At 38.6% G+C, this 22633-nt stretch overlaps 1 protein-coding gene across 8 annotated transcripts in view; it reads left to right on the plus strand.

The window, feature by feature from the left end:
• WNK2 (WNK lysine deficient protein kinase 2) overlaps positions 1-14045 on the plus strand; it is a 153245-nt gene extending 139200 nt beyond the window's left edge. For 4 of the 8 annotated variants that reach the window (XM_060766010.2, XM_060766018.2, XM_060766013.2 and 1 more), the window contains one exon: positions 1771-4164. In XM_060766010.2, coding sequence (XP_060621993.2) covers positions 1771-2121 — 351 coding nt within the window. In that variant the 3' untranslated portion in view covers positions 2122-4164. Of the gene's footprint in view, positions 1-1770; positions 4165-13813 lie in introns of those variants that run through there. The other 4 variants (XM_060766014.2, XM_060766016.2, XM_060766017.2 and 1 more) reach the window with 2 other exon arrangements.
• The last annotated feature ends 8588 nt before the right edge of the window (positions 14046-22633 follow it).

Consider the following 22633-nt stretch of genomic DNA (forward strand, 5'->3'; position numbering starts at 1 on the left):
ACATGGTGTGGCCATAAACACTGAAAAAGATTTTGGTGTCCCATATATATCTAATTCAAATTATTTATATTTGATTTTTTTTCTCCAACTTTTTCAAATTCCAGTCTTTTATTGGGGGAGCCCTCTTTGTAGAACCTTATTCAAATGCACTATTTGCAAGTTTGCACCATATGGTTCATGGTAAATCCAACAATGGAAAATTTCCATGGTGCCCCCTTCTTTTGATGCCCTAAGAACATTTGGCTTGATGGTTAGTCCAGCCCTGCAATGGTCAATGCATGAGAGGGGCTCTGGTGAGCAATCTCTGGCAGAGACAGGGATCCATAGTATGTGCAAGAAATGGGCAGATGGGGTTTGATCTTGCTTTATGGGGATTCAGGGAAGACTGCCCCCTGTCCTCTGAGCAGCCCTGATCCTAGGAATATTTTCTCAGAAGTCTTACTGAGGAAGTATAATTGAGTCTTACTACGTTATCACACTGGAGAATGAATCCACTTTAAATACGGTTTCTGCCTCCTGAAGAATTCTGGGGTTTGTAGTTTAGTGAGGCTGTTAAAGGCTCCTCCCTAAATGACAAACCCCAGAATTCTGCAGGAGGCAACAACTGGATTTAAAGTGGATTCATTGTCTAGTGTGATGAGGTCCTAAAGCTGCAATTCTAGGCAAAGAATTACCCATAAGTCAGTTCCAGTAACCTAATATGGCAGTTCTTTTTTAGTAGACTTGGAACTGCACTTAGTTTTGCCTTATTTTTAAGCTGGGCAGTTGCTAATACAAATTCTAAATTACATGTTTTTAACATTTAATGCTATCATACTTCTCATTTTATTTGTTGGATTAAAGTTAGTTGTTCATTATAAGTGAAACAAAAAACAACAATGTGCTAACTACATCCATGAGGGGAACCAGCCAGTCTCTTGTACAACAATGGCTTTTGTAGCATTTAGTCTATATTTAAGCTCATAAATCCCAGGAAGTCAGCTGCTGTGTGTGTTTAAAAAGGAAGCCTCTTTCTCTCATTTAAGTTCTGCAGAGTCTAGGTATTTTTAGTGACTGTTACAGCTGAGAGCGAGCGAGCGCAAGAGCGTGTTACTTTGGGGTTTATAGCTTCCAGACCAACATGGATATTTTTTTACTAGAGGAGTTGTTGTCCCATTTTTCCCCCCAAGCTCTACTATAAGATCTGTAAATTTATTGTGGGGATGGTTGAAAGAATTAACAGCTTTATTTTACATTTTTCATTCTACACTTATACGCTATATTTTGGGTTGGTGGGTTTTCAGATTTAGTTGTTACAGTGTGCATAGGTCCAGAAGTTTTCTTGATGTTGCTGAAGGAAGAAGGATGGGTTCAATTGGGGGAGGAAGGTCTCTCTGCTTCTGTATTAAAGAAAGCGCTGGCTTGATTTCAGTTTGCATATTCCCATGAGGAGGAAGGTTGTTATTCTGTGAAACACTCATAATGTCTTTTAAGTTCCTTGGCAAAAATAGGCTGTCCAGAAGATTCAGTTTAAAGGGGCTCATTGTGTTGTTGTGTGGATTTCCAGTGGGTTTTTTTGCTTGAGAGTCGTGGAAGCTTTCTGCATTTTTCACCTCATTCAAAATCTCAGCCACTGGAGGGAGCAAGACCAGCATATCCCCTCAGAATAGAGGAAAATGTGGCACCGTTGGACTGAAAATGATAGTTGCCGTGAATCAGTTCTGTTGCACAGAATTCTCCATTAGAACAATTCAAGCATAATAGCTGTGTTCTTTATGTTTGTTTTTATAGGTAAATTCAGTAAGAACAAGAGTGGGGGAAAAGTGCATTGTTCCAGTGTCTTGCCCAATGCCTGCCGCATTAACTCCTGGAGTTTCACCATCCATGCCAGTGCCTATGACAGGTACTACCCTTTCTGGCACAGTAAAACCTTATGTGATGCCTTTTTGTCCATATGGAGGATTTTTCCCTATGCCACTCTTTGGGATGCAGTGGTCAGGCTCAGCAACACAGCCTGGGATTGTGGGAGATCAGAGCCTTGCCAAGTTCCCAGCTCTGGCCAAGACTGGCTTCCAACTGATTCCAGTTCCACTACAGCAACCTGTTCTCAGTTCACCAGGCCCTAAATTGAGAATATCCTAGCTCTATCACTTGATAGATGATGGCGATGATGATGATGATGATGATGATGATGATGATGATGATGTCTAAATTGTACATGCAGTGTGTTTGAGCCTATATGCAGTATGTCTTTACCCGCTGGCACTCAGTTCAGGCCTGCTAGTGCACTCAGCCATATACTGCATCAGTGATCACTGTGAAATGTTTTCACTCCGGTTCGTTTGTTGTTATGGCAATATTTGCTTCATCTCCATAGCTGAAGACACTTTGTTTTGTGTTTTGGTGTACAAAGCTGCAACCTTCAACATTAATGTACTTGAATTGATGGTTAAGACAACTATATTAATCCTTGCAGGAGTATAGTGCCTTGAATTCAAGCTTTTCAGTCCTAGCTGGAAAGATGTAAAATAATAATAATAATAATAATAATAATAGAAAGGTGTCTTTTACTTACAGTCTGCTTGTGTGAGGTTAAATTTATTTTTTGTTTTTTATTTGCACTAAATATTTATAATAGTGAAGGTTTACATTTTTAAAGTTTCACTTTGTTTTCTCCTGTAAATGCTTTCTCTTGAACTAGTGGTTAAAGAATGGAATTAAATTGGTGGTCAAGCATTTGCACAGTGAATTACTTCATATCAACTGAAGAAAGTCAGTACGGTGAAGCAACTCAGTTTGCAAATGTTTGAGCTTTCCTACCTTTGAATGTATTTTTAAACTAATGGCAACATTTACAAGAGTTGGAAAGTTAGTTGTATATGTGTGCTCTGGTTGCAGCTTTGAGCAGTGCAAATCACTTTGTTAGGGTGTCTTTTTGAAAAAGCTTATGGAAGGAACAACTTTGAAATAGCAAATTGGGCAGATAGATCTCTCTCTCCCACCCCTCCCCTTTTCAATGTTTCTCTCTTCCCCCTCCTTTTTGTTTAGCTAGAACATTTTGCATCCCATTCTGTAAAAATGATAAAACTAAGTTAAATTACTATTTTGTGCATGGTGCTTACGTGAAGTAAACCTAACCAGTCTTGATTGTAGCAGATCCCAAACCAAAAGTTTCTATAAGAATGATGTAAGTACAGAATTTTCCTTGCATGACTTTTGCATATATTCCATCCATGCAAGCGATATTAGTTTAGAAACATACTTGACCTCAAAGTGCTTAAATCATATTTACGGAAGTGGAATTGGACTTGGAGCATAACTTTTCAAATATTTTACTTCTCTTTAAAATTAATTGATTTTGACATTTGAACAACTTGCATTGTAGATAGAATGGCACTTCTTGCTGGGCTTGACTTATACTCGGCTTTTCATCATATTCACTTTATTGTACAAAGAATTTACATCTTCACTTTTCTGTCTAAAATGCTCAAGATAGCCACTTAGAATTGATTTGCAGATTGGTAAGTCTCTTACGGGTGGGAGAAAGGAGGTACCTAAGGACAAACATATGGTGTACCATAAACATCATTACGATCATTAAGTGAAAGACTTTTCTCTCTCCCTCTCCCCCTCTCTCAATCTCCCCCTCCCTCCTCTTCTCTTTATGAAGGAGAGATTATATATGTATATGTATATAATATTTATGTGTGGGAGATAAATCTAAACTACTTGATGAAAAGTGGAGCTCTTGCTGTGAATTATAAAGTTTGATTGTAATGTGAGCACTAAGAACAGTCTAGAATATTTTGTTAGTACCATTTGGTTCATACTATTCCATCAATTCAGTTAGAATTGATTTTTGTATAACATGATGCAGGTCTTCTGGTCTGTTCCAAAATACATCCTGTAGTAAGAGATTTCTATTCTCTTGTTAATATGTATCTTTCATTTGTTTGAGAATTTAGTTTTGATTCATGTCTGTATGCTTTATGAGCAAAACATGGAAAATCTGTTCTCACAATTTTCCCCATGGCTTGCACTAAAATGTCCAGCCTGTTGCTATTGCCTGTTGTATAGTCCAGCCCCTTGTATAGTGGCAGCCAGTGGCACAGACCTCCAGATACTGTATATATTCAAGAGAAGGAAAAAATAAACATTTTTTTTGTGCTTGAAAACTTAGTTGGATACCCAGTGTGTTGATACCATTCTTAAGTGTTGTATTGTACAACAGTTCCACACTTGAATCCTGTTTCTTGTAATTACAGAAATGTTGAAGGCCTCCCATAAGGCTGTTCATAGCTAAGATGCCCAGAACTAGGGGAATAATATTATTCACGTGCAGCAGAACTTCAATTATATTCTTGATCTTCAACTTAACCACTGTTTCATTTGCTAAAATATTTAGAAATGCTAACATACACAAACCATTTTTTGTACATTAGTTATATCAACACGTGATGTATTGCATGATTTTAACTCCTTTGGGGAGGGTTTGTTCCAGAATACCAGAGCAGTTATTGTAATCATCCTGTATAGTGAAATTTTAGTCAAAAATCAACCCCAAAAACCTGGTTGATTTATCAGAGAGTCAGTATTTTTTAAAAGAGGAAGCATCCTACTCTTAAATAGAGTGGAGAAAGGCAAGAGGTTAGTTCATCCTAGAAGAACTTAAAAGCAGCACTAGCCCCATCTATTCTCTCTGTTGTGGTACCTTTTCTGGCCTTTCTGATGCCTGGGCAGAGAAAATGTGGCAGTGGAGGGAGATGTTGACAAGCTGGAATGTGGCTTCAAACTACAGGAAAGGAGATTCCACCTGAGCATGAGGAAGAACTTCCTGACTGTGAGAGCTGTTCAGCAGTGGAACTCTGTGCCCTGGAATGTGGGGGAGGTTCCTTCTTTGGAGGCTTTTAAACAGAGGCTGGATGGCCATCTGTCAGGGGTGCTTTGAATATGATTTTCTTGCTTCTTGGCAGAGGGTTGGACTCAATGGCCCACGAGGTCTCTTCCAACACAATGATTCTATGATGGCCACAGGCAGCTAGCCCTAAAATACCATTGATGTTTTCCCCCTTGCTGAGGAATGACTCTGGGCTAATCTGTGGTCATATCAAACTCCATAACTTTATCCCTAAAACATGCACTTGACTTAAAAACGAGGCTGACCTATACATAAATATATATGATATTTTAAAATATGTGGGTGCATAAAAGGCTTTTCTATGATTACTGTTGCCCATGCTGCTGGTCAAAATGGACCAATGTTATCTCAAAAAGCAGTGGGCTGTGAATGTTATTCTCAACAATGCTCTAGACCAGAGGTCCTCAAACTAAGGCCCGGGGGCTGGATACGACCCTCCAAAGTCATTTACCTGGCCCTCGCTTAGGGTCAACCTAAGTCTGAAACGACTTGAAAGCACACAACAACAACAACAACAATCCTATCTCATCAGCCAAAAGCAGACCCACACTTCTCATTGAAATACTAGTAAGTTTATATTTGTTAAAATTGTTCTTCATTTTAATTATTGTATTGTTTATAAGTGCTTTTTGCACTACAAATAAGATACGTGCAGTGTGCATAGGAATTCATTCATGTTTCTTTCAAATTATAATCCGGCCCTCCAACAGTTTGAGGGACTGTGACCCGGCCCTCTGTTTAAAAAGTTTGAGGACCCCTACTCTAGAACATGGGTTCCCAAAATGTGTTCCGCCAATGCCTTGGGGCTCCACAAGTGATTGTGAGGGGCTCTGTGTCAGGTGCCAACATGCTGCTTCCCTGCTCCTCTTCCTCCTCTTCTTCCTCCTCCAATAGCTAGCTGCTAAACTTTTGTTGAAATGGATCTGTAGCTTAAGATGGTCTCCGTAAGACCTGAGAGTCATCAGCCATCAACCACTGCTCAGTCAAAGGTGGATAACAACAGCTGTAAGCTTACTTTTAAAAAAAATACTGTGAAATCCTTGGCCTTAAGTTTGGAAAATGGTGTGTATCATCCTGCATCAAAGTCTATGATGCCTAATGAAGAGGTACTGAAAGGAAGTAAAAATCAAAAATATTGTGATTCATATTTCGCCATGGAATTCACTGAGTTTGTTGCTGGACATCCACAGTTTTATCCAATAGCTCTATGTTCCCTGCCAAACTTAGAAAGCATTTTTAAAGTCATCCTGACTTCACAAATAAAACTGCAGATTATTTCAAAAGAAAAAAGTATTGAATTCCATGCAGTTCAGACAAAATGTATATCTCTTGCAAAGACAAATAACGAGAAAGCACTGAAAGCATCATATTTGGTCAGTCATGACCTGGTGCTTGCTGGTAAACTTCACATCCTTGCTGAAACTCTTATAAAACCACTATTAGTGAAGGTTGTGAAGTGCATGGTGGACAAAAAAATTGCAGACTTGATCTCCAGTGTCTCCATATCAGATAACACTGTGCGTAATCAAATCCAGGACCTATCAAACAATGTTAAAGATACCATAATTTCCTGTATCAGTCAAACGATTTTTTTGCTGGATTAGCTCTGTTAATTACATTTGTGTGGTATGAATTTTCAGATATTTTTCATGAAGGTTTTCTGTTCTAAAAGCCACTTCCATCCTCTACAAATGGTAATGATTTTTTCCCCTGCTTGATGCCTTCTTCATTGAAAACTTGATACAAAGGGACAATTGCATTGACATGTACACAAATGGTGTAAAGGCCATGGTAGATCATGTTCCTGGCATTGTTACAAGAATCAAGAAAGTTAAAAAAAACTGCACAAGTAGTCATTGTGTACTACACTAACACTCCCTCATAACAAAAAAATGCCAGCATTATTAAGACAGGTACTAGACAATGCCATCAAAATTATCAACTTTGTTAAAGCATGACCTTTGCAATGTAGGCTTCTCCAAATACCATCTGAAAATATGGGAAGTATACACAAGTCATTGTTATTATACACAGAAGTATTATGTTTGTCATGAGGTAAAGTGCTGTTACATTTATTTGAATTTCAAATGGAAGTTTGTTCACTTTTGAATGATGAAAACAGTTTGCTACCAGATTATTCAAATGATCAGGAATGGTTCTGCAAATTATGTTACTTGGCAGATTTTTTTTTGAAAATGAACAAATTCAACACATCCATACAAGGGAAATGGAAGACAATATTAGATCCCACTAACAAAATTTCTACACTGAAGAAAAAGATAGCATTCTACAAGAGAAGTATCGAGAATAAGGATCTGACATATTTCTCATTAACTTTAAACTTTTTAGAAGAAAATAACATAACGATGAATGCATTATTACCGGCAATAATAAAAGAACACCTTAACAATTTGCTTCAAAATTTGAATTCATACTTTCCCAGGGACACGGGAATCTATTTGAAAGAATTTTGAGTGGATTATAGATGAATTTTCAGTGATGTCAAAGCCAGCAGTCTTCATTGCAGTAGAATGTGAGTTGAGTTCCTTATAGACATGGTTTTGGACAATCACTGTCAGGCATCATTTAAAAGCAAACCACTTCCTGAATTTTGGACTCAATTAGGGGATGATCTTTCGATATTAAGTTCAATAGCTAAATTGCTCTTGCTACCTTTTTATTTTATGTACCTCTGTGAAATGGCCTTTTTGAGGTACATGGCTACAAAAACTAAATGATGAGCTTGTTTGGATGCAAAAGACGATATGTGTCTTCAACTGACTTTTGTGACACGGGACATCGACAAACACTGCTGCAAGAAGGAGGCACAGTTTTCACATTAACTTTGGGTGTACATTTAACATTGTAACATTTTTCAAATATCTTAACTAGTTGTTTTGTCATTTTGTATATTTAAACAATGAATAATATTGTCTCCAGTTCGTTTTACTATTGTTTTCTTTATTAATATAGACATCTTATTATTCATACTTTTGTATATTTGTCATGTGTAATATGCTGCATAGAACATAGATAGAACTAAACACTAAACATTTCTTGGTGCTCCACGAGAAAACTTTGCTTCAAAAAGTGCTCAGTGGCTGAAAAAGTTTGGGAACTCCTGTTCTAGACTCCTGTATCTTCATAATATATGTTTCAATTTGAGGCAGAAAATAACTGTAGAAAAACATTTATTATTCTGACAAGAATAACAAAATTTCTTCATTTTGGTTGGCCAATAAAAATCATCATTGTTTTTTGGATTTTGAATTTAGTTGTATATTACTGAAATGTTTGCTGAATCTTCAGCTGAAAAATACTTTCCCTTCACATATGTGTAACTGGAGTCCCATTGCATTCTATTATTAAAGAGGCTGGTCTACAGAGGAGTGATTTCACTCATTCTGAACTGTACTAATTATTTTCTGTAAGTTACTCTTAAATTGTATTTTAGAATTTTTCTTGTATTTGATGGAGCAGGGTCTAGTCCATGGAAGCTAGTGGTATGAAAAACTTATTTACCTTTGAAATGCTACAGAACTCTCTGATTTGTTAACAGTGTATTGACATTCTAATTCCCACCCAGTAACCCACAATCAGTTTTGTTATGATATCATAGTTCACATAAACTCACGAGTTTGGAATTACCATAAGCGTAATTGCGAGAGATTATGGTGCAATCATGATGAAGCTGCACCCTCATATATTTCTTACAGATCTTCAAATATCAGATATTGTTCGTATTAAAACCATGAATCCTGTCTTCAAGATTACCAGAGGCACTTTGCTTCTTTATGTCGGTTACTGGGGCACATGAGTGAGAGAATGCTGTTTCACTTGGGTTTTGAGTGAGAACTTCCCATTGACAGCCGTTTGGCACCGCAAATTTGATCTGACATGGATCTTCACAGACCTATCATAGCCACAACAATTTATTTATTTATTTTGTACATTTGTACCCTGTCCTTCTCACCCCTGGGGGGACGGACTCAGGGCGGCTTTACAACAAGCACTCATTCAAGTGTTGACCACAGTCAAACAATGGAAAATACCCCTCAATGGTTTTTTCTTAGTGGCCCCATCTACACTCACCATCTAATGCAGTTTCAAACCAGTACTGAAGGAAGTGGTTTTGCTATCCAGATGATTACATTCCTGGAACCAGTTGTGTCAACTGACAATGACACAAGCCACAGAGCAGTGAAGAGCGTTAAGGGCTTTCTTTTGCATACTTCTGTGGGAGTTTTTTGCCTGGCAGCTGCAGTTTGAAACTAGCTTCGAATTACATTAAATGGTCAGCATAGAGTTAGGTTTAAGTTGGAGAAACCTATTTTATTCCCAAATCTTCACAGGCCAATGTAGTTGGTATCACAGTAATTCCAGCCTTGAACCTTTATAACATAGCTTTTGGAGAGGGAAAAATCACTATGACAATATCACTGGTGCTAATACTATCCCAATATGGTAAAACATTTTAAAATATCAGTGATGTATCCTTCTGGCCCATATGAGACAATATGATCTATATTTCTCCTTCTCATTCTCCCTCCATTACCAATGACCAAAAAAAAGTGAGCAAATACAATCAGCACAGCATACTATAATTTTCTTTAAGATTTTATATAATCTTTGCTCATATTAAAATGGAAACAAGCTGGAACTCTGAGGATCCCAAAGGAAGTGCTTTGGGAAATCTCAAGACATGTCTTGAAGCAGGGTTAGGAAGCCTGCAAACTCCAGCTTTCATTTCCCACCATTGTAAATGCTGGCAAAGACTGCTAAGGATTACAGCCCAGTAGTCTCTGTTGGGCCACATGATCCCCATCCTTGTTTTTCATACTGAACCAAACTATTCAGAACATTAATACCTCATAATAAACAATAACAATAAAAGCTCTTGAAAAGCTCTTACGAGGTAATTCTATCCTTTTAATTCAATTAATCATTTAACACCAATGCTGAAAATTGTATGTAAAATCATTGTGCCTTATCTCTATAAAAATCAAGTGATTCCAGTCATGGTGAAAGACGAGTGACTTGAATCAATCTTTCTTTAAAAGAGAAAAATGGAAGCTAGATGAATTATGTGATTGCTATGGAGACACAGTAATCTTTTTGTTAATCAATAAAAATTATCAACAATTTTTGGAACTGCAAAATTAGAAAACTGCTGTACACTCCGTTAGTTGAACCAGGTACATTGTGAGAATTCACTCATTTCAATGTTTGAATGAAGTCTGAACTATAATAACTATAGCAGGAATTGTGGGAGTTGAAGTCCAAAACACCTGGAGGGCCCAAGCTTGCCCATGCCTGAACTAGAGTAAGCACATCAGTATGATTTATCTGCTTCCCGTTTTGCCATTGAACAGTCTATTAAACGGAGCTACTTTAGTTGGGACTAACAAATATGATTTAGACAATTATGCTGACACTTTAGATGTAAGTAAGTAGGGTTGAAAACAGATTATAGCGCCTGCCCCCCCCCCCAAGTGGACTTTGCCAAAGCTTTTGTCAGCTGCCAAAAAGGGGCGTGTGAGGGGGCAGTACATCAGCATTCTGCTGTTGAGAAGAAACTACAAATAGGGTTAAGATTTTGATTCATTCTTTGATCAGACAGAAAGTATCATCCTTTTACACTGAAACTGAATGGTCTTTGTTCAATCTGCCATACAGTCAAATTTGATTAGTGACCTAACATCATGTTGTTCACTATGTGATCCTTCCATACAAAGTGATTTCTGATTTAGATGCATAACATTGTTGCATAAGTACATTTCATTGGTTACGAGTTTTTCTGACTTCATCACTTTCACTATGTGATTATTCAGTCGGCTGAGATCGCAAAATCAGGAAGACGAATATTCTATTTTGAAAATCAAAAGTGGTAGTAGATAACACTGGGACTTAAACCAGCTATCTTTCATCCACCCCCTGTACAATGTCCCCAAAAGTAATTACAATGGGTGTAACCACTGGTTAAGCCAGTGTAATTCACTAAGAGGATTTTGGGTGCCAACTGCTAGTTTAGAGTTTCTTATCCTTCCTCTGCAGAGCACTGTGTTAATATTTTTCCAGCAAGAAACCTCTACCATGACTCCACCCTAGGCCAAAAGTTAGGGGGAGCCACTAGGAATAATAAATTAGATCCCAATGCCACACCAGAAGACAAAATCCAAAAAGCAGGAGTAGTGGAAAATCCACAGTGTCCTGCTGGTTTGCTTTCTCATCTGGTTTAATCAGATACTTCAAGGGTAAAAAGCCCAATTCTGTCTCAATTCATAGGATAAAATACTTAATACTGGATTCAGATAATCAAGTTTTCCCTGGCACTTTATTTTCTTGTATGTCATGAAAGCTGGGGAGTCTGTGAATCCTCTAGAATAGTGTGAGACATGCTGCAGTAGGATCGAGGGATTGGAAGAATTTGATGAAGCAGCTTCACACAAGCTGATGTGCTTCTCTCCTTGTTCAAGTAACTTCTGGATACACGCTATGGTGAATCAGGTACATAGACAATGCACATAGAAAGAAGAAGATTGGATTGTTGTGGTGTGCTTTCAATTTATGTCTGACTTATGGAGATCCTAAGCAGAACCTATCACTGGACTTTCTTGGCAAGATTTGTTCAGAGGGGTTTGCCAAGCTGACTTGCCCAAGGTCTCCCCAATGGGTTTCCATGGCTGAATGGGGATTCCGACCCTGATCTCTACTACACCACATTGGCTCTCCATGGGATTGGAACCCAACAGTTAATAACCAGTTCTTTTACTTGATTCAGCATGAATTGGCAATGGGGAAGCTGTACAGATTTCTTTTGTGCTAATGCATGCTTTGATTGTGGTTGCATGCTGCCAGTATTTTGACAGCATTTATGGCTGTATCCTCTACATCTTACAGTACAATTTTGGCACTATCCAGCCATGAAAGATTTGCCCAATATAGCACCCTTGGAGAACGTTTAGATTACATATAACACAATTCTATGCAAGTTCGCTCAGAATAAGTGTCATTAAGTTCAATTATATTTTTAAGTAAGTGTATATCGGACTGAAGCCTTAAATAACTTAATTAATCATTTATACATAGCATATCGTCTGTTAATATGTATTTTAACACAAAATGTGCTATTATTGCTCATCCTGTTTTTGAGAACTCAGCATGCCAACAAAGCAGAACACAGTATTATTTCATAGTGCATCTGATATACCCATCCCTCCAGTCTTCCTCTTCCCTTAGAGAAGTCATGGGTGTTGTGTGGAATGTGTGTGATAACCATAGGAACCTATTCACATTGTCTGAAACAGTGGGATGTGCAACACCTCTCCCCTCCCCCACCCAGGGGTTGTATTATGTGGTGGTAGTGATGGTGGTGATGATCAGGACAAGAAAGGAAGTTCCAGCTAAGCATTGGGAAGAATTCTTTGATGATGAAATAGATTACTGAAGAGAGAAATTGACCCTCTTTTGCTGGAGTTTTTTTTGGCGGGGAAGGTTAAATGGCTAAAAAAAATTCTGTAGACTCCTACACTGCTTTATGGTTGAACTATAAGGCCCTTGAGGTCTGTAATTATTATTCTGAGATGCACTTCTTCCACCTTTTTATTCCAACATATATTCAAAGTAGCTTACAATAATAACCACACAAAACAGTCAAATATCCCACATAGATATTTTGAAGGTCTTGTTATTATGTTATCTTTTGAATTGTTGAGAGACGCATTGCTTCATCTCACATATTCCGCTCCCTAACAATATAAGGAATTTTCAGTACTCTGTTGGATTGGGATTAACACAAGCATGGGTTGTATAGCCTATTGTAATAATTGCTTGCCTCATATTTTATTCTCTTCCTTGGAAAAAAGGCAGTGTGGACAGAAGGCACACAGCCCTCCACACACATAAAAAGAGAAAAGGGGCCATAGATATGTGCAGAAGTTTCATATGCTAATTTTATGTACTGTACACATTTAGAAATAATAACCAGAATGCAGAAAGAAATGCAAAACTTCTCATCATAATGTGGAACATTATTACCAAGTGACTTGCTGTCTGCTGTTGAGGTGCTCATGGAAGATGGGCACTTAAAGCCTCCTACTCTTGCTTTTTTTTCTTTTGTTTTTGAATGGTCTGGGCAGCCATTCAGAAAGGGACTCCCCTATGGAAAGCAGGGTAAATGGCCTGCCAATCTTCAAAGCCGGAACAATAAGTTCTCCTTATTGTACCGTTGCCTTTTATCATTGTTGTGGCCCAGACCTAATGCTTTCAAAAACCATCTTTCTTAAAGAATTACTAATTTGTGCAATAGGGAACATCCAGACTGCGGTTAAACCCTTTGCTACTTGGAGTCTTTACTGAGGTTTCTTCAGCCACTCAAGTGCCATGATACCTCATTCTGAGAATTCCATGGCCTAATTTTTGTGGGATTTCCCAGCCTTTCTCTTTTATTTCCTCTTTCATTTCAAGACTCAAGTCAAATCTGCTTTTCTCATTCTACATCCTGCCACGGACATGCTCATAGCTGCCATTACTGGATGCTTGCTGGATGCTTTCATCTGTCCATCTTCTTTGAGATCTGAATTATCTTGCTCAGTTTCAAATGAATAGAAAGGGCAGTTCAGCTTGCATTGTGGCCATTGTGGCCAAAATGAATGGCTTTGCAGGGGACCCTTTGTTTGCTTCAACTGACCAAAGATTTGATTTAAAGTCAGGCAGGGAATAACTTCATTGAGCTTTCAGCATGGCACACGTGTATGTTGATTGTCCTGACCTGAGTGGAGTTTGGCTCTTTGGTTTTTTTTGTTTTTTTTTAAGGTGGCTGAACTATTCTTTTAAAAATGGGCATCTTTCATGAAGAACTATTAATCTTTACTTGATCATCAATAATCAAATATGGTTTTGGTCACTTTTTCTTAGATTCTGAGGAAGAGAACACCGACAACTGACACATGGCCAAGCTCAGACATGGGGTCAACCACAAAATCTTACATCAACTAGCCCAGAAGACAAACTGATGTCATGCGTGAGACACTCAACTATTCTTGCCCCTTCCATTCAATTTTGTAACTTCTTTGTAAGCTTTTTTAATTTATAGTTGGAAATTCGAACATTATGCAAAAAATAAACTATAATTATTTTGAGGGAAAAATGTGTGTTCTTGAATGATTTTATTCCTCTATCAATAGACAAGATAAGAGAGAGAGGGATTTTTCTGTTAAGGGCCATGCACCTTCTGGAAGTGGTAGGGTTGGCTGAAGACAGCAACAAACCAAAACTGGACAAGTCCAGTACCTCCTTTCATCCCACCCCTTTCTTTTCCCCACTCCTTCATCTTTTTTCATGTAGAAGCTACTGGGAAAAGGCGAACTCAGCCTTGTAAAAGCTTGAATGAATCACTTGCAGATTATGTGTAAAGGGGTTGCATGACTGCAAGTTGCCCACCTTATGTTGTTGTTCATTTCAGATTTATGGCTACCTTAAGGTGTTCTGATCGCCAAAGTTCCTTGGCAAACTTTGTTCACAAGGGCGTTGTTGTTGCCTTCTTCTGAGGTCACTGAGAGAGTGTGACTTGCCCAAGGTCACCAAATGGGTTTCCATGGCCAAATGGGGATTTGAACCTTGTTCTCTAGAGTCCTAATCTGACTTCAAACATCTACACCATGCCCAGTCCTCTGCCATCCCTGGGTAAAGCCATATAATTGTCTAACAATATAATACTAATATGAAGTGGGTGGTGAAGTGGGTTAAATGGCTGAGCTGCTGAACTTGTTTTTTTTATTGTTTTATTGGTTTTTTTCCACTCCCACCCTCCCCTCCTTGTACATGCAATTTATATATCAAACTACAGAAGTTACATTTGAAATATCAGTCTCAGTCTTAATTTTTCTACTCCACATCTTAGCACATTTTCTAAATAATTCCTAACTAGTTCCCACATCCTTTTAGTTATTGTTACCTTTTCATTTTTTCTATATTATTCAATTTGCAATTTGTTATTTTCACATTTAACATATTAACTATATAGTTATACCAATTAATCAGTGTCCATTTTGTTTTATCTTTCCAACCCCTCACTAAAACAATTTGTGCACACGCGATTAATTTGTCAACCAATTTTTCCTTTTGTATATTCTTCACTTCTGTTATCCGTGCATGTAGTACATTTCTATTAATTATTACTATTTGTAAATTTAACATTGCATTGATTTCCCCTTCAATCATTTTCCAGTATTCTTGCACTTGATCACATTCCCATATCATATGATTAAGCACCCCTCTTTGTTCACAGCCATGCCAACACCTATCCTTTATCCCTGGTACAAAGCGTAAAAGTTGTGCAGGAGTTCTGTACCATTTTTGAAACATTTTCCTTCTTGCTTCCCTTAATACATTATAATTTTCTTTTGCTATATTACCTATTTCCCTTTGGGTGTCTTCCCTCTCAATTTCCATGTCCAATCTCCATGTTTAGAAATTTTTCTCTAATATTTCTTTTTTTACTGTTATAATTTGGTTGTACAGATCCCCTACCACTTTCTTCTCCCCTCTCAAACATTTCCTAATCACCTTCTGAACTTGTTGACCGAAAGGTCACAGATTCGAATCCGGGGCGCGGCATGAGCTCCCACTGTCAGCCTCAGCTTCTGCCAACCTAGCAGTTCGAAAACACGCAAATGTGAGTAGATCAATAAGTACCATTCCAGTGGGAAGGTAACAGTGCTCCATGCAGTCATGCCAGCCACATGACCTTGGAGGTGTCTATGGACAACGCTGGCTCTTTGGCTTAGAAATGGAGATGAGCACTAACCCACAGAGTCAGACATGACTGGACTTAATGTCAGGGGAAAACCTTTACCTTTACTTACCTTTACCTTTACTTATAGTACTAATGTCATGGGAAAACCTTTATCTTTACTTATAGTACTAATTCTCTATTTCTTCTTAGGAAATTTTCTAATTATCAATTTGTCTAGTCATAAAACATTTCCCTTGTAGCACTGGAGCAGTGGTGGAGCCTGGGGTGGGGGAGGTATTGGTGAAGCAACCCTCACATTTCATACCCTACTATATCACGGAGGGTAGAATAAGGGGACTTATTTTTCCTTAGTTCCTGCTCTTAAGTTACTGTTCCAGTTCCAAGGCTGGTATAAAATTCCCTCATCTTTTTAGGCATGTCAGGGGAAACACATTCTTTATTACTTGCTTTCAATATATTCCTGAAATACCAGGCTTTTCCCCACCTTATAAAACACCGAAGCACTGCTGGGACACCTATAGCATACTGGGGAACCTCATCTGCAAGTGAACATTGTATTCTACCTACAGAGTGGCACTTATGTCACTTTCTGTGGCCCTTCATGAGGCCTTCCTTGCCCTCCAGAGTATGTGACTTACCTATAGTGTGACTTGCAAAGATTTGAACCCTGGTTTCCAGAGTCATAAGGTTTGTCTACAGTAACAACAACAAGAAGAACAAAAACCTGGATTCTCTGTGATTTACTGCTGGCTGTCCACAATTCCCAGGGACTTTAGGTGAGCATCCCAGATTTTCTTGTTTAATTCAACTTGGCCCTATTTTAGGCAGTGTTATGGATACTCCTGAGTTTACAGGAAACTCTGAAGTATTATAGGACTCCACAGCCACCTTGTCAGCTGGACCTACCCAGACAGTCACTGTGGCACTTGTCCTCTCCCTGAACTGATCAGAACAGGAAGAAGCAATTACTTGTCTCCATGCCACCACTGCTGCTCCCTGCCCACCACTGAGTTGCGTCCAAGAACCTGGCCTTCACCTGTCACACCTGCTGTTGTCAGAATTAGGTATCTGCACAATCAGCAAGAAGGAATGGGGAGATCTACCCTTTCACTCTTGCTGATTGGGCTTCTGCCTTGTTCTGATATCAACAGACGCTATAGGTGATAACAAGATGATCACCTCAAGCTTCGGGGCTGGCTTAGAGCAGCAGTAGCAACACAGAGGATGAGTGCTGATCCAGTGGCCCTGTCTGGATTGTCTGCATACCAGCCAAGGATTCAGCACATACATGTTGCATCTAGTGCTGCTCCAGGCCAGATATACACCAGAGTAACTACACCACACTCTAACTCTCAAAGCACTCTGTAAAATAACTGTATTTTGATATCACTTTAACTATCATGGTCTATGAATTTGTAGTTTTATGAGGTACCTAGACTGTAGCTGAGGGGAGTGCCCTTGTTCCAGGGTTCCAGGGTTCTATAGAATGGAGCCATGACAGTTAAAGTGGTATCAGAATGCTAGAATTGTGCCGTGTGCATGCAGTGTGCACATTCATATTAAGTAGATAAATACTATATATTAAGAGGTCTATCTCTAACATGAAGACAGTAAAATATTTATTTACTCTGAAAGAAAATAAATGCAGTTTCAGCAGCACTCCTTTCCTAAGTGCAGTTGGAACCATATGTGTTTTTAAAACTGGAAAGGGGTTTAAACATAATTGTTTTCTGTTACTGGTGAGCCTGTTTTTATAGAGCTTTGAGTTGCTCTGTTTTATATCTAAGGAAATTGTTCCCAGCATTTCTTTTTCAGTGAGAATCTGGTTTTACCCCGTTATTTTCAACCAGGATGACTGAGATGGAAGGTAATTGTCTAACTTTTAAAAAAATCAATATATCCATGAAATTACCTGATTCACAATCTGTTGTTTATTCAGCTGGTATACTGAAAGCAATATTCTCTGTCAGCACAGAATATTTGGCCATGGCTGACAAAGAACACTCAAGGCTTAAAATGTTAAAATTGACCTCGGGGGGGGGGGGGAATAAACTATAATTTTTTTGTCTCTCAGGATAGTCTTGTGGGTAGCTGACCTTCTAAGATTTACTCCTGAGTTTAACCCCAAACATTTCAGCCTTATTAAGTCACAGTACAGCATAGGTTCATTTTCAGATACAGTCAAAGCAAAGATGAGAGAGTTTTTCATCCTTTCCATTGAGTCATTTGCATGTCTATGAATAATAGTTTTGATGTGTCTTGTCATATGCAGGCAAAGAAATCCAAAATAAGATTTTTGATCTTCCATTTTTCCTTCTTCTTTCCCATTGAGCAATGGGAATAGGTCAATGTAGAAAATGGCAACTCTAATTTTGTTAAAATTCAATTTGTTTGTTCAAGTTAAGAAAAAAATGTTCCATGTGAGTAAGAGGACCTGCTTGCTCACGAGGCAACCATCGTAAGAGAACAAGTGAATCACTGTGCTAAACAAGTCTACAGTTAAGACACAAGCAAGAAATTCTTCAATCTGTATTGTTTTCAGAGTGTAAATGCCCTGTCCTTAAACTGCATGACTGAGCTTTTACACATGAAATCAAGATTACGGGATCTAAATCATTCCTTCCTAGCCAGAGGTTGCCTTAGGCAGTGTTTCTCAACCTTCCTAATGCTGTGACCCCTTAATACACTCCCTCATGTTGTGGTGACCCCCAACCATAACATTATTTTCATTGCTACATTATAACTGTAATTTTGCTACTGTTATGAAGCATAATGTAAATATCTGATATGCACGATATCATTTTCATTCACTGGACCAAATTTGCCACAAACATCCCATACGCCCAAATTTGAATACTGGTGTTGTTTTCCAACTGGTACAATGGGCAGTGGCCAGGCTCCTTACTGGAGCAAACTATAGGGAGCATACAACGCCCCTTTTAAAACAGCTTCACTGGCTGCCGATAAACTGGTGAGCCAAATTCAAGGTGCAGGTTATGACCTATAAAGCCCTAAATGGTTTGGGCCCCGTCTATCTTCATGATCACATCCCCCTCTATGAACCAGCACGAACTTTAAGATCTTCCGGGGAGGCCCTCCTTTCGCTCGCATCACCGTCACAAGCACGGTTGGTGGGGATGAGAGAGAGGGCCTTCTCAGTGGTGCCCCCCTGCCTCTGAAATGCCCTTCCTAGAGAAATAAGACAGGCCCCATCCCTCCCCTCCTTTTGAAGACCTGGTGGTTTAAACAAACCTTTGAGAATGACTAGTTCTAGCTCAGCCCCAGATACTGTTGAATATGGCCATATCTTTTTCCACCAAGTACCCAGGTTACTTCCTCCTGTTAGGCCGCAGAAATGAACTCTACCTAATTTCTTGGGTCCTCTACAAATTGCACTAGCCTCAATCTGGCCTTTTAAATTACCTTGAACAGGCAGGATTATTTTAAATATATATGTGCTATTGTTATTTTTATGCTTATAGTGACTTGTTAATTTTATGTTTATGTTGTTTACTTTGTATGTATTGATTTTATATGTGTGTGTGTGTGTGTGAGGCATTGAATTTGCCATTTATTATGTTGTAAACCCCTTTGAGTCCCCCCAGGGGTGAGAAAAGCGGTATAGAAATGTAGTTAATAAATAATAAATAATAATAATTATGTACTTGGAAACCACTCTGAGTCCCCCCGGGAAGATAGAGCAGTATATAAATAAGGTTTTGCTGTTTGTTGTTGGTTGGATTGGGAAGGATTTATTTTTTTCATTTGGGAGTTGTAGTTGCTGGAATTTATAGTTAACCTACAATCAGAGAGCATTCTGAATGCCACCAACAATGGAATTGAACCAAACTTGGCACACAGAACTCCCATAACCAATAGTAAATACTAGAAGGGTTTGGTTGGGCATTGACCTTGAGTTTTGGAGTTGTAGCGCACCTACATCCAGAGAGCACTGTGGACTCAAACAATGATGGATCTGAACCAAACTTGGCACAAATACTCAACATACCCAAATGTGAAAACTGGTGGAGTTTGTGGAAAATAGACCTTGACATTTGGAAGTTGTAGTTGCTGGGATTTATAGTTCATTCTGAACCCCACCAATGATAGAATTGGGCCAAACTTCCCACACAGAACCCCCATGACCAACAGAAAATACTATGTTTTCTGATGGTCTTTGGCAACCCCTCTCACACCCCCTTGCGACCCGCTCCCTAGGGGTCCTGACCCTCAGGTTAAAAAATGCTGCCTTATGGGTAAGTAAAGTTGGGTGCTTGCCCTGTATGTCAACCTGAACAAACATGGAGCAAAACTCAATGGCTCAGTGTTGGTGGAATGTCCTGTTACAGAGCACTGGGTCCGGGTAAGGTGTGGAGCAGTGATCTTATCAAATCCTAATTTCTAAGGATGTAATTTGCCCAAGATCAGCCAGTGGGTTTCTATGGTTTCAAATCCTGTTCTCCAGTCATAGGATTCCTCCACACTGTAGAAGAAAAGAAGCATGACACCACTTTTATTGCCATGGCTCAGTGCTATGGAATCATGAGAGCTTTAGTTTGGTGAGGCACTAGTCTTGTAAAATTACAACTCCCATGATTCCTTAGTACTGAACCATGGCTGTAGTGGTTTCAAACCACATTAATTCTACAGTGTAGACACACTCTTAAGTCAACCCTTTTGAAAATCTAATTGATTGAATGAGTTCATTTTGTTGCTGCTGTGTACCTTCAAGTCATTTATGACACATACATTTCTTGGCAAGATCCCTTTCCTCTGAGACGGAGAGTGTATAACTTGTCCAAGGTCACACAAGGTTTCCATGGCTGAGTGAGAAATCAAACCCTGTTCTCCAGAGTTGTAATCCAACACTCAAACTACTCTACCATTTGAACTAATAGCTGAGTTTAGGCCAAAATTCCAGCATATTGTAGTAACTGAATTAATGTAGGTGGTGACAGAGATGCAGGTATATGTTGATAGAAACTGATAGAAGACCATAGAATAAAACTGTAACTGTTTTACACTGAAGTTCTGATCCCCAATACAGCTGGGAAAGACAGGTTTGTTTGTTTGTTGTTTACAAGAATTGGGCTAAGTGCACATTCGTATGGCTCCTGTATTAAAGAGAAATAATTCAGTCATGAGAACATCCCATTTATTTTCTTGTCATTTTTCGTTGATCAAGGTCATCATACAAACAGAGTCTACAGTCTAATAACTGAACTATCATTTATGTATTTATTTTTGCTGGTTCTTCTTTTTTGGCTGCTGCCAAACTTTCTTTTATGGAATCTGGCTTTTTCATAGCAACACCAGTTGTCTGAAGCTCTTTGTCATGGTGATTCAGTAATGCTTTCCTGTTGTCATGGCTGCAGAGTACTACCCGCAGCCAGCAACTTTGCGAAGGTTTCTTCTTCATAGTTTGCGTGTATAAACCTGAGAGTAGAAACAACAGTGGTCTATTTTCAGGCTTTTGTTATTTCAGTACCTGGTTTCAGATTCACACATTTTATGAGTGCTTCAGAAAAAGAAGAAAGCAAAACCCTGCATGCCTTTTCTTCTTCTTGGTAATCTTTATTGTGGCCAAAGTTCATCAAGCATTTAATAGTTCTTGAAAACATATTCCTGGAATTTGAAAGACTCTCTTTGAAAAAAAAATACTTTCTTTTGAAGAGCTGAAAGAAAGGCTCTGCTTTTCAAACAAGTTGCATTCCTTATCACTGTCCCACTGATGGCAGGCCCCCAATCAAAATGTTTGGCTTCTGAGTTCATGCTTTGCTTTGGAAAAAAAAAAACTAGTGCCCACAAAATGGAGAGAAAATATACTATTAATATACCTTTTTTTTTCAAAAAAAAAAGGGGGGGGAAGCAAAACTTCTTGTACTTAACTTTGAGGGACATAAATATTTAATTAGTGTATTCCAGATCAAAGTACACATTCTGTGGCCTTTCAAATCTAAATAACTCAACTGAGAAATTAAATTCCAGGGAAACTCAAAATATGGTGATCATTAAAGCCTATTTTGCCAGTCTTGCGGCATCTGTTCTTTCAAAAGATACAATGCTTCACCATGAACTGTTGCCAGAACGTGTTAAGTTCCTTTCTTATTCCCTTGTTATCATTAAACTATAGTTGACTTGCTACTTTCATAGAGATTAGAGGTATAGAACCATGACAAAAGTAGGAAAACTGTGATTTTTTTTAAAAAAAACACAGGGTGAGGCAGCATAACTTCCTTTTTTCAAAACTTAATAAAACCCATTGTATGAATCAGAATATATATATATATATATATATATATATATATATATATATAATATGTAGGCGCATACCTAAAGTTTTGTTTTATGTAGTTTTGAATATCAAGTTAGGTAGGTGACATCCCCCATTCTCCATACACTGAGTAAACTGCTGAAGTTAGACAGGCGCCCTCCTTGATGGAATTTCATAGGGGCCTGAAAACATGGCTCTTCGAGCAGGCCTTCAACTGAGTGTATCGAATGACAATGGAATGAACTAGGACTACGAATTTTGGCTATGACCCCAGGACCTGACGAAGCGGATTTTTAGTATAAGTATATGTTATGTTGTATTTGTCTGGTTTGTATCGTCATGGCTCACTGTACACTGTCTTCTTTGTTGTTGTTCACCGCCCCGAGTCGCCCCCGGGCTGAGAGGGGCGGTCAATAAATGCAAGAAATAAATAAATAAATAAATAAATAATAAATAAACCGATTTCTGGCCTTTGTCATGACTCTTGCCAGCATAGCAGGCGTTATGTTGGCAATTTCTTCCTGGATGTTGGTCTTCAAATCTTGTAGGGTCCTTGGACAGTTAACATAAACACGGGATTTCAAAAAAACCCATAGAAAAAAATCACAAGGGGCCAAATCTGGAGAGGGGGCCGGCCACTCCAAATCTGCTTGAAAAGTAGGCCTCAACGGCAAAAGCATGCTCTTCACTGTTCCAATGCATGATG

This window comes from Anolis sagrei, chromosome 2 (assembly GCF_037176765.1).
Source record: "Anolis sagrei isolate rAnoSag1 chromosome 2, rAnoSag1.mat, whole genome shotgun sequence".
NCBI classification, from domain to species: Eukaryota; Metazoa; Chordata; class Lepidosauria; order Squamata; family Dactyloidae; genus Anolis; species Anolis sagrei.